At 43.2% G+C, this 15,111-nt stretch overlaps 1 protein-coding gene across 3 annotated transcripts in view; it reads left to right on the top strand.

The window, feature by feature from the left end:
- The window catches only part of MID2 (midline 2), a 138,985-nt gene that overhangs the window by 61,357 nt on the left and 62,517 nt on the right, over nucleotides 1-15,111 (top strand). For all 3 annotated transcript variants that reach the window (XM_040468460.1, XM_040468462.1, XM_040468461.1), the window contains one exon: nucleotides 6,718-6,813. In XM_040468460.1, coding sequence (XP_040324394.1) covers nucleotides 6,718-6,813 — 96 coding nt within the window. The remainder of the gene's footprint in view (nucleotides 1-6,717; nucleotides 6,814-15,111) is intronic.

Below are 15,111 nucleotides of genomic sequence, written 5' to 3'. Positions count from 1 at the left end.
GGTAGGTTTTTGGATGCCCAGTTGGGGGACAGGGATGGAGTAAGGAGCCTCTGCTCCAGCAGAGAGAAAATAATTTGCTCAAATATCTGGAGGAGAGAAAGCACGGGGTACTCTCAGAACCAAAAGGGCAAGTGTTGTAGAAGGAGTTGAAATTCATGCCTTTGTGGTGGCGGAACGATCAGGGCTAGAGACATTAGATTGAATGCTTTTAGCATGGAGGTAGAGGCATGCAGTAGTGAGCTGAGTGAAGGCCCAGGACTGAGCCTTGCAGCACACTCAAGGTCTAGAAGGTAGACATGAAAGAAGAGCAGGTGAAGGAGAAAGAGGATGATGTACATGACAGGCAGGAACTGAAGAGGAACAGTTCAAGTAGAATACAATATTGAGGACTCCAGGAAAGCAGAGTTGGCTTTGGCTCACTATTCTGTTACCAAAGTAAACACTGGATTTAGTGTTTTCTTTTAGAAGGACCAAATAACAATATATGCTTTAATGCTAGAGATTTAACCATGCTGTGCACCTGAAAAGAGGGGGAAGAAACAAAATGCAGGATGGTCCATGTAACATTCCTGATAAGGGCCTATGGGAGGCATGGGTCTTTAATGAATGACTTCAGAACATTCTGGAAAAAAGAGGGATGGCTACCTGGTTCACCTGGCTTGAGGACCAGTCTGGTCATTCTCTAACAAACCTCAAGTAGAGTAGACCTTGTACATCCAGTATATCACCTGGATCCCATTCTGGGACATAGCCCCATGCCTGTATAACAGCAAATACATGTTTGGGGATGGAAGACACTCCAGCATAAGGGTGTGGGCTTCAGTTGGTGGACCAGATGGTGTGTTCTGCTGTTGAAAGGCCATATGTAATTGATACATAAAGTGACAGACTGAAGCGAAAGCAAAGTGAGTATTTTAAGACAAGCAGTTAAAAAAAGAAAGCAGAATGCGACCCCAAAAATGTGCTAAGATTTTTGGCTACTGGCTTTTGGAATATCTGGGAACATCAGTGAGCAGACAGGATGTCAGAAAAAGAGCATGTCGATAAATAGTAATGGGGTCACTGGCTCAGATCATCTTTTTTTTTTTTTAAATTACAGCAGGATTCTTTTATTTTTTTTTTTTAACATTTATTTATTATTGAAAGACAGAGAGAGTCAGAGCATGAGCAGAGGACAGCAGAGGGAGAGGGAGACACAGAATCTGAAGCAGGCTCCAGGCTCTGAGCTGTCAGCACAGAGCCCGACGCAGGGCTTGAACTCACAAACTGCGAGATCATGACCGGAGCCAAAGTCGGACGCCCAACCTACTGAGCCACCCAGGCACGCCATCAGATCATTTTTAAAGATGACGTTGTCTTTTGCGGATTGGGGAAGGCTCCAGTTTGGGGTACATTGGCCTTTATTCCCTTCCCTCCTCCCCCTGCCTCTCCCAAAGTTCAATTCCCACATCAAAACAGTTGGGATCTTGTGTAGACTTAAATAATGTTCCCCTGGTACCTTTTAGAAAACCAAAGACTCTACAGGCATTTGGTGGCAATACTATATGTTTAAATAGAACAGACAGAAGCTTCACCCCCTTTTTAAGCTTTGAGACTTGCTGTGGCAGGTAGGTGTGTGTAAGTGTGCTCATGTATGTGTGAGCACGTATGCCTTCACAGAGCATGACAGGTGGCGATCGTGGTCGAGAGTGCATGCCACCAGGGGAATCTCTGGCTTTCATGAAGAGGCAGTGTTTTGCCTCTTGGTTTCTTGAGGGAGCCAATGGGAAAGTTAATCTGAAACAACCTGTGTCTAAAGAAATGAAAAAAAAATCCCAGCAATTATCCCATTTCTTTTTATGGGATGCTGTCTGGAAGAATAGCCTGAGCCTGGTTTCTCAGAATCGGGAAACATTTTCCTCTTTGTGAAGGGTATAACAGAACACAAAGAGGTCAAGTGTATATGATACAAATGAAGTGGAAACTGGATAAAAATGGAATCCGTGTTGACCGCCAGTTTAGCTAACTTGGGCCTTTTAAAACCTCAATTATGCAAATCAGCCAAATATTCCCCTCACGTTGTGCCATTGAGACGTGTGTACAGTTTTGTGAAAGCTGTAATGATGGAGTCATCCAGAGGTGAAGAGGATCTCAGTTTCATAGTGCAAATGGCTTCTCTAACTCTCACACAGGGAAAGCACGGAAGGACCCAGAGGTAACCTCCTGCAGTAGGAAATGGGAACTTCATCCTGCTCCCCTGCCAACCTCCCGTCCCCATTTCCTCCCAGCAGATATCTCCATTCCAACATCCCCTGCCACTTTGGCTCTCTCTTTTGTCATGGTTCAACTGTTCTAGAAAGCCACACTAAACTAGGCCTGGACACAGGGAGCCTGGCCCAGTGATTAACTGGACGACACAAGAGAAGAGCAAAACAAACCAATTTTTAAAAGCCAAACACAACACAACCATGAAGAGTCATGTTTAGTTTTACATATAGAGACTATATAATCTCACACACACACACACACATGCACACGCACACGCACACACACGCACACACAGAGGCACATGCATGCCCACACAAACACATACATACGTGTACTCTCTTGGTCTGCCCCGCCAGAGGATAGGCAAGATAATTACTTGGCTAAATCAATGAAATGACTCAAGCCTAAAGTGGCCCAGAATTTCTAGTTCTAAGTGATTTGTCAGTGCTAGGCATGATAAGGAAGGGTGAGGAAATAGACTGCATAATTGTATCAATTCTCTGCTTCCCTTTGCATATGTTCATTATTGAGAATCAATTTCAGTTTGAGAGGAGGCTTTAATTCCTTGTAAATGAATAGGAAGTGAGTAAATAAATGTTCAGGGTTTTCCTCAAATTATGTCTCGTAATGTAACAAAACAGTGGCAAAAAGCCATCAACAGATGGTGTTTTCATTAGCCAGAGATTTATTTTTTCAAAGCATTTTCATATTAATGAAGTAAGGTTGAAATTAGAGTCATCTTGTCAGTTCTAATTCTGTGTTGTTAAAATGTGCTGGTGTTCTACAAATTGCTAGAAGGCCAGAGCAAAATAACCATTTGCCACAATTTTGTGACAGTAACCCAAGGTCCATAGTCTAACCAGACCCCAAATTATGCTTTCAGCCCTAATTTTTATTTTCAGTGGCTTCACAGAAACTGTGAGTCTCCATTCTGGGCCATAAATGAGGAACACACGGATCTTAGTCCTGCTCTGTACTATGAATTATTTATAGGATGTTTGTTTCATGACAAGCGTTGCAACAGGTTGCATGTACTTGTTAGAAAACATTTTCCCCATGGAATCCTAAGTTTGAATGGAAACGCAATACAGTTTGAAACATGACTTTCTAATACTGTGTCTGCTCCGACTTCATCAATCTACATTACATTTACCTAATATGCCAATGTAGTCGATGGTGATACATGGGTTTTCCATTGATCTAGGAATCGGGACCACTGTGCTAGTGGAAGTCATAAACTGATCGAGCCCATTACCAATGCCCACTCTCTAACCTAAGCTGGACCCTTTCATCAGACCGTAGCTCTATCTTATTCACACTCAGCCAAATTTTTTTTAAAAAAATTTTTTTCCACGTTTTTATTTTATTTTTGGGACAGAGAGAGACAGAGCATGAACGGGGGAGGGGCAGAGAGAGAGGGAGACACAGAATCGGAAACAGGCTCCAGGCTCTGAGCCATCAGCCCAGAGCCTGACGCGGGGCTCGAACTCACGGACCGCGAGATCGTGACCTGGCTGAAGTCGGACGCTTAACCGACTTACACTCAGCCAAATTTTTGAAGAGGAGTCCAGACTGGTAGCCTCCACATCGTCACTGCTGACGTACTCCCTAACTCTGCATTTTGGCATTTGCTTCCAACACTCTACTGAAACTCCTTTTTCAGAGGTCACTCGTGGCTTCTAATGACCATATCCAAATGCCTTTTACTAGTCCTCATATTTCTTGTACTCTCTGCATGTTTGACAGTGACAGATCCCTTCTTGAAACATGTTTCTCTCGATTATCCTCTCAGCTTGGCCCAGACTTGCATTACCAACTGCCTTGAATATTGCAGCATCCTCTTAACCAGCGTCCCTGGCCTTAGTTTCAGTCTGCCCCACATATTGCTGATATATTGATCTCATAAACACGGCCCTGATTATGTCATTGTCTTACTCAAAAGCCTTTGGGAAGTCCCCACTGCTAAAAAATAAAAGGAGGTACAAATTCCTTACCTAGGCATTCAAGACCTTCAAAACAGGACCTCCACCTCCATTTCTGACCTTGTCCCCCACTACTCTCTTGTACCCTCTCTTCTAGCCCAAGTCAACTTCTCTTCCCTGAACATGTCCTTATACTTAATTCTCTTTTACTCATGTTATTCCTTGTGCCTGGAACACCCTGTCCGCCTCCATCTCTGTTTGTTAGAATCCCACTTATCCTTCAAGACCCACCTTAATGTCACCTCCTCTTTCTCTTTGAATTCACGGCACCTTCAACAGAGTAGGTACTCATTACTTTTTGTTGTATTAAATCTCTGAACTACTGCCATTTCTTTTTTTTTTTTCTTGTGATATCTACTTATCTTAGAGATCATGCCTAAACCAACAATTGCTGCCCTTCTTTTTCCCTTCTCCATTCTCTTTGCCCTTGCTAAGGAGAAGGCCACAGATTGAGATGGTTGTGGAGTTAAAGAGGGCCAGGGGAGAAACCATGCCCAAACCAAGAACAATGGAATAAATGGGGAAAAATCACTTCCATGGGAATAAAGCCAAAGAAACTAATAGAAATCTGGCAAGAGGGAAGCGAAGATTAAGCTGGTTCTCATAATCTGGTTTGAGAACAAGTGAGATCAGACTGCCCATCGTAGAAATACATATATCCATGGGAATACATTCTCTGGGATGGACTCCTGGGACAGTGCCAAGAATACTAAGGAGCCACAGCTACTTAGTAGACAAGAAAGGGGCCAAGTACATGAGTCCTCTCCCCCTTCCCCCACTTCCCTTTGCTTCTCCCTCCATTCCCTTGTATCAAAAACATGAACTTTGAACAATCACAAACCAAAGGAGCCATGGAGACCGTAATGAAGCAATGTACACAACCAAGGGAAGGGATGTTAGCAGAGGAAGGGCCAAGAAGTTGGGGTATTTGGAACAGACTTTGTGGGGGTGTTGGGATGGTGAGTGAGAGAGGAGTGGATTTTGGGACTAGTCCTAAAGGAGAAGCAGCCACCAAAGCTGAAGACTTGGGAATGGGAAGGAATATAAAAGCCCATTATCAACCAAGAGTAAAGAACATTGTGTTTTTTTCACATAAGGAATGGGAGGGAGCAGCCTGCTCACCTGAAAATGTGCTAAGAGTTCTGAGTGCTGTTGTAATTTTGTTATATTCAACAGATTTACACAGTGGTTCTAATGCACACCTAAGAAGATCTATGTACCAGTAAGCAATGATAAGCCATGGATGTCCTATCTTGATATGGCCAGGAGTTGTCACTTTGAAGTCTACCGTCTCCATGGGCTAGTCCTTAGGGCCAAAGAAGAGGAGCTATGAGATACAATGCTTGATTTTTTTTAATTAAAAAATATTTAAAATGTTTATTTTTGAGAGAGTGTGAGAGAGAGAGAGAACGTGGGCAAGAGATGGGGCAGAGAGAGAGGGAGACACAGAATCCCAAGCAGGCTCCAGGCTTTGAACTGTCAGCACAGAGCTGGCGTGGGACTCAAACTCACAAACCATGAGATCATGACCTGAGCCGACGTCAGATGCTCAACTGACTGAGTCACCCAGGCACCCCTAAATTTTTTTAATGTTTATTTTTGAGAGAGAGAGAGAATGGGGGAGTGACAGAGAGAGAGGGAGACATAAAATCTGAAGCAGGCTCCAGGCTCTGAGCTGTAAGCACAGAGCCCAGTGCGAGGCTCGAACTGAGCCTAAGTTGGAAGCTTAACCGACTGAGCCACCAAGGTGCCCCATACAATGCTCGATCTTGATGAATCTCACACTTAATTAAAGTACAGTCTTTTTTTCCCCTGAAGGAACCTACTGATAAATCTAAAATGGTTTCAATAAAAAGACGAAAAAATCACAAATACTTGGAAAAAGCTGTGGCTGAGGCAAGAGACCTGGGTTCTAGTCCCAGCTTTGTCACATACTAATTATAGAACTATGAAGGACACTTTACCCCCATTCTGAAGCTCAGTTCTCATCTGTAAAATGCTGACATATCCTACCTCATGGATTGTTATGGTTATTAAATGGTATATATGAAATCGCCTAGCATAATGTCTGGCAAGTACTGATTGTTCAATAAATTATAGTTCCCTTTGTCTACTCATCTGTAAAAGAGAGAATAATACCTATTCTTATGCCACACTGTTACTATGAAGGCAAAATACTATGAATACTTTAAAAAGTTAATATTATAGAAAACATAAAGTTGCCTTAATATCATGAAATTCTACATCCACGAAGTCATGAATGTCATCTTTTTTCCAATAATGAGAGCCTGGAGCAAAAAAGGTACAGTGTAGTTAATTAGCACCTAGAACAATGCTTGGCCCATAGCAAGTGCTCAGTGAATCTTTGAATGTTTGTCAATTGACCAAATGACCTCCACATAATGTTGGTTCTCCAGCTCATTGAACATTTCTTATTTTTTCCCCTCTTCCCTGTTTCCCTCTGGCTTCATACTCTCTGCGATGACAGCAAACTCTGGAGATGAACCTCACCAACCTGGTTAAGCGCAACAGTGAACTAGAAAATCAAATGGCCAAACTAATACAGATCTGCCAGCAAGTTGAGGTACGTAACAGAAACATTTGCATTTCCTTCAGAGGACCTGGATCAGGTGGTCAGTTGGGGGGCAGTTGAGTTCTGTCAGAGTGTAGCTCAGCCATTTGGAGTGAAAGACTGAATGGCAGTTCTGGGGAAGTCTCATTCCTTTAGGATGCTTGTTCCAAGAAAAGGGGCAGATAGATATTATTTACACAAAAATAGATACATGGTGGCGATGGATTGGGGAGACAGAACTTCTTTCCAAGCGGCAAGCAATGGGAGAATCCAACATGAGGTGTGTTTCTTCTTTCATCAGTTATGGACATCTTAGCCCCCTAAAGAGATCTCTGAGGTGTCACAGGGGATCTGGGAATCCTGGGTCCTTGGTGTAGGGTGAGGTTTGTTCTGTGCAATATTGTGTCCACGACAGTATTATCAAGACTGCTCCTCCTCTTCCTAGCCTCTCCTCCCTTTGTCCCCACACACCTCATTTGGTCCTCACTCATCGCCTTGCCACTTACTCTTGTTATCAACAAATAAGATCTATGTTCAAGTTGTCTGTGAATTATAAAGTGTCATACAAGTATAAGGTTTTCAAAACTTGTTACCTACGTGATATCTACATCAATAGAGCAGAGCTTCCAAGAGGAGTCTTTTCATAAGTGGATGTAATAAAAGAAAGATGTTATTTCTCCCTCTTTCTCAAGAGCATGGAACTTCAGCTGTAGCATTTGGTTTTGTGTTGATTTTGTTAAAGAGGCAATGGTAGGGCTTAAAGTCTAAACAGGGTTGGGTAAAATGTTATAGGACCCCTTCTGGGCAGTGACAAGATAAAAATTTTTCTAATTCTATTTACAACCTGATAGTCTAGTTCTAATCTTACTCATGTGACAGATAAATGTAATGGTTCAAGTAAAATCCCACCTAGGGATTTATATTTAAGAGAGTATGAGACTCTTGTTGCGAGAAGAATCTTATATGAGTAACCACTCTTGATTGTTTGGATTTCTTAAAGTATTGCATTTCTTAAAAAAAACTTTTTTTAATATTGGGGCGCCTGGGTGGCTCAGCCGGTTGAGCCTCTGACTCTTGACTTTGGCTCAGGTCATGATCTCACAGTTCGTGGGTTCCAGCCCCGTGTCAGGCTCTGCACTGACAGCGTGGAGCCTGCTTGGGTTTCTGTCTCCCTCTCTCTTTTCCTCTTCCCTGCTTACTCTCTACCTCTTTCTCAAAAAATAAATAAAAATACAAAAAAAAATTAAAAACAGTTTTTTAACGTTTATTTTTGAGAGACAGAGCATGAGCAGGGGAGGGGCAGAGAGAGAGGGAGACACAGAATCTGAAGCAGATTGCAGGCTCTGAGCTGTCAGCACAGAGCCCGATGTGGGACTCAAACTCACAAACTGTGAGATCATGACCCAAGCTGAAGACGGACACTTAACCAACTGAGCCACCCAGGCACCCCTAAAGGACTGCATTTCTTAAAGTGGGGTGTACTTGGATGATGAGCATATCATGGCAATTTAATCCCTGCTGGGCACTCCCATTTGTGGAAGAGAGTGGCGCTATGTGGAGGGTACATAGGATACCAGGTGCGAGATTGTGGAATATCGTGGGAAATTTAGGGAGAAGCCCAAGGAATGGAAAGAAAGAATCGAACGTACGTTGCAAAGCTGGCTTCTAGACTTGACTCTGCCATTAACTGATAGTATGAATTTGAGTAAATCATTTAGCTTCTCAGCTTCAGTGTTCTTACCTGCAAAATAAGAGCTTGAACTGACTACATGACCTTTGATGTGTCTTCCAGACTTCACAGGTCATGATTCTGTGAATGGTTACTTTCTTTATACTCTTCTTTTGCTCTTTGATTTCATCCTTTACAAGTGGGGAGAAACAAAACAGAAGGCATTTCAGAGTGCTTTTCAGCTAGTCAGAATCCCTCTGTGTTCCACTCAATCAAAGCTCCTGATTATGCTGCTAGATTACAGTATGAGAAACCCATACTGGTGGAGAGACAAGGAATCATTGTAAGCAGGAGACAAGATAAGGAATCCCTTGGCTTAGAATTTTCAATGATTGAGGGCAGGGTAATGGCTAATAGTGAATAAAATGTGGTTAGAAATTATAATTATCACCTTCCTCATTCTCATCAAAAAGACTATTAAGTATAGTGTCTGAGTTGTAGTCAAATTAGCCAGGTAAGCAGTTTATTTTCATTGCTTATTCATCCTAAGACCTCTCTAACATCTTATCATCCCGCCCCTGGGAAGTGTATCACTCTGACCAGCCTCACCCAAACATAGCCCTGTTGTGGCCTTTCCCAGCCCACTGCACCCATCAAACCTCTGTATGCAGGGCCCCACTCTTTTCAAGTAGCAAGGAGCTAGTCTCATAAAACAATGCATCATTGTGTTAATAGAGAACTACTCATTCCGGCCCCTCTAGGTAAAAGTGATGTTTTAACAGTGCCTTGTTTGAGCCTTCAGGAGATGACACGAGAGCTGCCAAATGGGAGGGAAGAGCAGCCCCATGATGAAACAGCAGAGGAGGTGATTAAGAAGCTCCCTTAGGGATGCTTGTTAAATCCGTTGTATAGGCCTGTCTGTTCTGGCACACGAAAGGTCACCTTTTACTAATATGTATTTACGCACAGCACTGTGCTGGGTACCAAGAAAAGAGCACAGGCACAGTGTCTGCCCTCGGAAGGCTTACACGCTGCACACATCCACCCTGATACAGATATACATGTGCAGGAAATATAGATAATGGAATAAAATGTCAAATGACAGTTGGCAAAGAACCATGACATACTGCATTATATGTCGAGGGTGAGAGTGTATGTCGGGACTTGACTCCATTGGCTTTCCAGTTTTAGGATTCTGTCTTTGACAGGAACCGTTCAGGATGGTTTATGGAAGAGCGCGGCTGGGCTCTGACATCATCCCTTCTGAAAGGTTAGGGATGTGCCCTAAACTGGCTCCTAATAATAGGGTGAATCCAGGGTACTCATTATACTCATTCAGCACAGAGCCTGTGTGTCCAGGAGGCTTTGGAACAAGGCCTGGGATTAGAAATGCAGTTAAAGAAGGGACTTGAGACTCCATAAATGCTTGTAAATAGTTTCCAAAATGAAATAAATAGTAGGATACCGTCTGCCATGAGAACTGGACACTAAAGGATGATTTGAGTTTTTTGCATCTTATCTAATCCAGATTTATCTATAGGGAATGACTATATTCACAGAGCAAAGCAGACCTTTCACTTAGGGTGGGGATGGAAGATACAAGCTAAGGCACTTCTGAGAAAACTGGAAGAGGCTATTTTCCTGCCAAACCTGTTCCTCTTCCTTATTGTCTGCAAATATTTTTGTCAGAGACTGACTTTTCATAAAGGGGCCATAAATACTGCCTCTCTCTCTCTCAGTTCTCTCTCCTTGTTCTCTGTTCTCCTCAAAAGTAAACAAAGCTGCACTCTTCCTATTATTACAGAAACAGAGATTAGGATCACCGCAGATTTGTTCGCTGAATTCTTCAGCAATTCAGCTTGTTCCCGTCACAGCCCAGCCTTCAGAATTCAGGGGATAGGCAGTTGGAAAATATTTTTTATTTTGGTTGGGACTGGAGAGCTCCGGAAGGAGGTAGAAGCAGAAAGAAGACTCCTTTAATCTGGTTAAGGGAGGGCATGCTTTGACTTTGCTCCTCTGGCCACTTGATCTCTATATATAGTTCTTTGTCCTGTCTCATCAGGCATCCTTTGTTGACATTGCCAAAGGAAATCTCTGTTTAATGCATAGCCAAGGGAAAATGTATACCAACAGATGAATATTTCCTCTTGGCTTCCAAGACTGCACCGTTTTGTGAATAACAAGCATTCCTGAAAACATCGAGGGGAAGAAAAATAGTTAAATACTTAGTAATCAATCAGTCAACAACAAAGTGTTTCTGCAGCAGATACTGCATACTCAGTGTGGTGGGCAATTTGGGAACTATAAAAGAAACATATGCTGTTGATGGCCTCCAGGAACTTTGGAGTCCAGCTAGGGAAAACACTGTGTCTCTCAAGCAAGCGACATGTGTATGGGGAGTACAAATGAATGCAATGTAGGCTTTCCACTTTTACTTATTTAGTCTTGTTGGTAACTTCTGGGCACTGAGCATATGAAAGCACTTTCCTGGAGATTTTGTGTGCGCCCTGTTTTCCTCCCCTCGGGAACTGCTGCAGCACAACGGGTTAGTCTATCCCAGGAGCTCCATGGGAAGATTGATTTCTTTCTGGCCCTTCCCAAGCCTTTTCAAGGAGCTGGGGGGCTTTCCTTAGTTGAGGGGAATTTCAGCTTTCTGTCTTGCCCCCAGCTCTTAGCTTCAGTACCTTTCAGAAGACTTACTGTGGGTGGCTTGGGTGGCTTGGCTACTTGAGTGGCTTACTGTTTGTACTGTGTACTGCAAGGGCATTTGGTTTGGGAAGGGCAAGAATAAATGCCTGACTGCTTTTCCAAGCATAAAAACAGGTGGCTTTTTTCCCAGGAATTGATTTTTAAGAACCCCACTTCTATGGATTTCAGTAGATGGTCCTTTAGTGTTTTAGAGTGGTCAAGCTAGACGAGAAAATCAAATCTAAATCATTAAAGCACAAATCTGTTGTTGGAAGACTCTTCTCCAAGCCCCAAGGCCATGACAAAATTAAGCAATGAATAGAGTGAACTAAGTGTAATCAGGGGAAATTTCATAGAGAAAATGCATTTTAGCCGAAGATTTAAGGAGAGAAAATAAAGTACTCCCTCTGCTGAGACAGTGTTTCATATGGGCAAAATCGTCTGCTACGCTCTGAGTGTATGCTAGGTAGATAGAGATAAATAGGAAATGGTCCCTGCCCTCAACTCAGGGAACTGACCTGGCAGGTAAATTGTCAAATATAGTGTCAAGTGATAATTATTGTAATGAAAGCAAAGTGCAAGATGACAGGCTAGCCTAGAGAAAGAAACACCTAAGTCTGCCCAAGGGACTTAGGAAAGAAAATAGGGTGAAATAAAAATGGAGTTCTCTTGAAATAGGAGGAGAATTTTCCCAACAAAAATGAGGTGAGGTAGTGAAGGGGACCACGGTCAAGAACACAGAAGGGTAAAGAGCACAGAGATATACAGGGCACCATTACAAGTTTGCTTCAGCCAGAATGTGCGATGTGAGGACCATCGCAAGAGATGAGTGTGGAGAAGTAGCTAGGGCCTAGATAATGAAGGACCTTGTAGGCCATGCATAGGTATTTGGACTTTATCCTGAAGACTCTGGGGAGCCATGGAAGGATTTAAAGCAGATGAATAACTGGATAAGGCCTGCACTTCAGGATTGCTCTGGCTGTAGTATGGTGGATAGAGCAAGGGTCAAGGGTCAAAAGTGAAAGCAAAGAGACCAACCAGTTAGGTGGCTTTTACTGATACAGGGAGAGACAAAGACCCAACCTAAGGCAGTGGTAGTAGGGTTAGGGAGGAGGGGATACATTCAAAACATTTGTGGGAGGTAGAATCAATATTACTTGGTGATCAGTTAGATGCAATGGGTGAAGGGGTGAGAAAATAGTAGGATGATCCCCACGTTTCTGGCTTGGGTCACTGAATGGGTGTGTCACCTTTTAACTAAGTTATGGAGTACAGATGGAGTTAATTTTCTTTTTCTTTAAAAAATTTTTTTTTAACATTTATTTATTTTTGAGAGACACAGAGAGACAGAGCATGAGTAGGGGAGGGGCAGAGAAGAGAGGAAGACATAGAATCCAAAGCAGGTTCCAGGCTCTGAGCTGTCAGCACGGAGCCCAACATGGGGCTCAAACTCACAGACCTTGAGATCATGACCTGAGCTGAAGTTGGATGCTTAACCTGAGCCACCCAGGTGCCCCTCTTTTTATTTTTTAAAGGTTTTATTTTAAAGTAATCTCCATACCCAACGTGGGGCTCAAACTCACAACCCCAAAATCAAGAGTCTCACACTCTACCAACTGAGCCAGCCAGGCACCCCGAGATGGAGTTCTTTTTAGACATGAGAGGTTTATTGCGCTGTGGGTCAGACAGGCAGGTAAGTAAGTGGGCAGCTGGCTTGCTGGATCTGGAGGTCAGGAGAGAGGTCTGGGAAAGTGATAAAGACCTAGGACTCGTGAGCACCGAAGTGGCACATAAAGCCATGCAGAATGTGTAGAACGAGAAGACCCAGGACAGATCAGCCCAATTGTCACTCAGAATACAACAGACTCATCAATCAATGGCTTTATGTACCATGTTTTGCAAGTTGCATATTATTGTTGCCTGTGGTCTGGGTGAGGACAGATGTCCATCTATGTTGTGCAAGTGTGTGTCCATGTGGGAATGGCATTGTGTGTATCTAGAATGGTATTTGCACATGCCTTTCTTGGTGGTGATAAGCTTTCCATAGAGCACACACGTGCTCTTACGTGCCTTTGCACATGCTATGTATTGGTCTGTTTCATAGGTGGCTGCCTGGGTGTTCATCTCGTGTGTGTGTGTGTGTGTGTGTGTGTGTGTGTGTGTGTGTGTGTGTATGTAGGAGATATTGTAAAGAGGGTATATGTGGAAAGAAGAATGTATGTCTAGAGAGAGAACTGGTGGTCAAAGTGGGTCGTGAGGACATCTTTGACCTCTATATTTGCCCTCAGAGGGTTCTTTTCGAGCCTGTGGTATTTTCTCCATACAGGAGAAACCAGGATGCAACTGGAGGAGATTTCCCTGTTTCCAATCAGAAGTGTTGTCTCTTGTGTTTAGAGCAGGTTTCCCCTGTCTTCTCCTCTACTTCCCAGGCCTGTTCCGGCTTCTCCTTAGCAACATCAAAGGCACAAGCCAATCACTGGCTTTGGAATAATTTCTAAACTAATCAAACATTAGCTACAAAAAAATTGCATTTTATCAATGGGAGTCCATGTTGTATAAGAGCACAAAATTGCACTTTTAGCTCCTCCACTGCCCCACTGCATCCGAGTAATTGTGCTCCTGCACAAATCAGCAGATGCCTGGAGTGCATGAAGATGTCTTCTTAGAAACATGTCAGATGGAGGGGCAATCACAGGGCATGAGGAGGATTGGAGAAGGTGAGAGGACAAGGCAGGAAAGGAGTCCAATGGTAGATGGTGAGAGAGTATGTGAAAAAGAAAGGGAAAACAATCCCAATGTACCAGTTTACTCTCAAGTGCACACACAACAGAGTTCTTGCCAAATTTGTGAGGGTGTTCTAGCATCTGAAGAGCTCTGAATTTTCTGGCCTCCTGGGGCTCTTCTGGGGTTCTGATTGCCACCCAGTCATCAGCCCAGAAACCTGAACTATTTTAGGATTCCATTGGCTTTCGAATGAAATGGAATTTATGTTTTATTGGTAGTGCAGAAAGAACATTTACATTGAAGGAGTAAAACACAAAAATCTGATCTCACACGTGAGTAGGCAAATTGTATATTGTCTGCATGCCAGGGAGTAGAATTAAACATCTTCATGCTTTCACACTCCATTTCTGTCAAAAGCAGGTTATTGGCAGCAAACCATCTGAAGAAAACCACTGACCTACAGTGAGCACTGCCGAGTCCCATGCTTAATGCTAACCTACTGTATAGCTGCAAATGCAGTGACACACCATTAGTCCAGTAGGCAAAAGCAAATGGTATTCCCAGGGTTTTGCTGTTCATTATTTATGTTTTTTTAATGTTTATTTATATTTGAGAGAGAGACAGAGCATGAGTGGGGGAGGGGCAGAGAGATGGAGACAGAATCTGAAGCAGGCTCCAGGTTCCAAGCTGTCAGCATAAAGCCCAACTCAGGGCTCGAACCCACAGGCAGTGAAATCATGACCTGAGCCGAATTTGGATGCTTAACCCACTGAGCCACCCAGGCGCCCCCTTTTTAAAATTTTTTTAATGTTTATTAATTTTTGAGAGAGCATGAGCAGGGGAGGGGCAGAGAGAGAAGGAGACGCAGAATCCAAAGCAGGCTCCAGGCTCCGAACTGTCAGCACAGAGCCCGACATGGGGCTCAAACTCACGAGTCATGAGATCATGACCTGAGCCGAAGTCAGATGCTTAACTGACTGAACCACCTAGGCGCCCCATCCCCTTTTATTTATGGTCATTTGAGCAATAGAGAGTCAGTAAAACCTATGTCCCTTTTTCCTTTGTGAACCTTTATCAGAAAGTATTTCTTAAACTCCACTGTGTGCTTAGCATTGTTTCAAGTGCTCCAGGAACTAGAGGAGGTATGTATGTCACTATCTTTGTCTTCAAGGACATTGTAGTCTAGGTGGAAAGCATAACTAACAGTATGAAGCAGCAGTAAGCAATAC

Source organism: Herpailurus yagouaroundi, unplaced genomic scaffold (genome assembly GCF_014898765.1).
Source record: "Herpailurus yagouaroundi ecotype Mexico unplaced genomic scaffold, PumYag 67700, whole genome shotgun sequence".
NCBI classification, from domain to species: Eukaryota; Metazoa; Chordata; class Mammalia; order Carnivora; family Felidae; genus Herpailurus; species Herpailurus yagouaroundi.
This window is presented reverse-complemented; position numbering and strand designations above follow the sequence as displayed.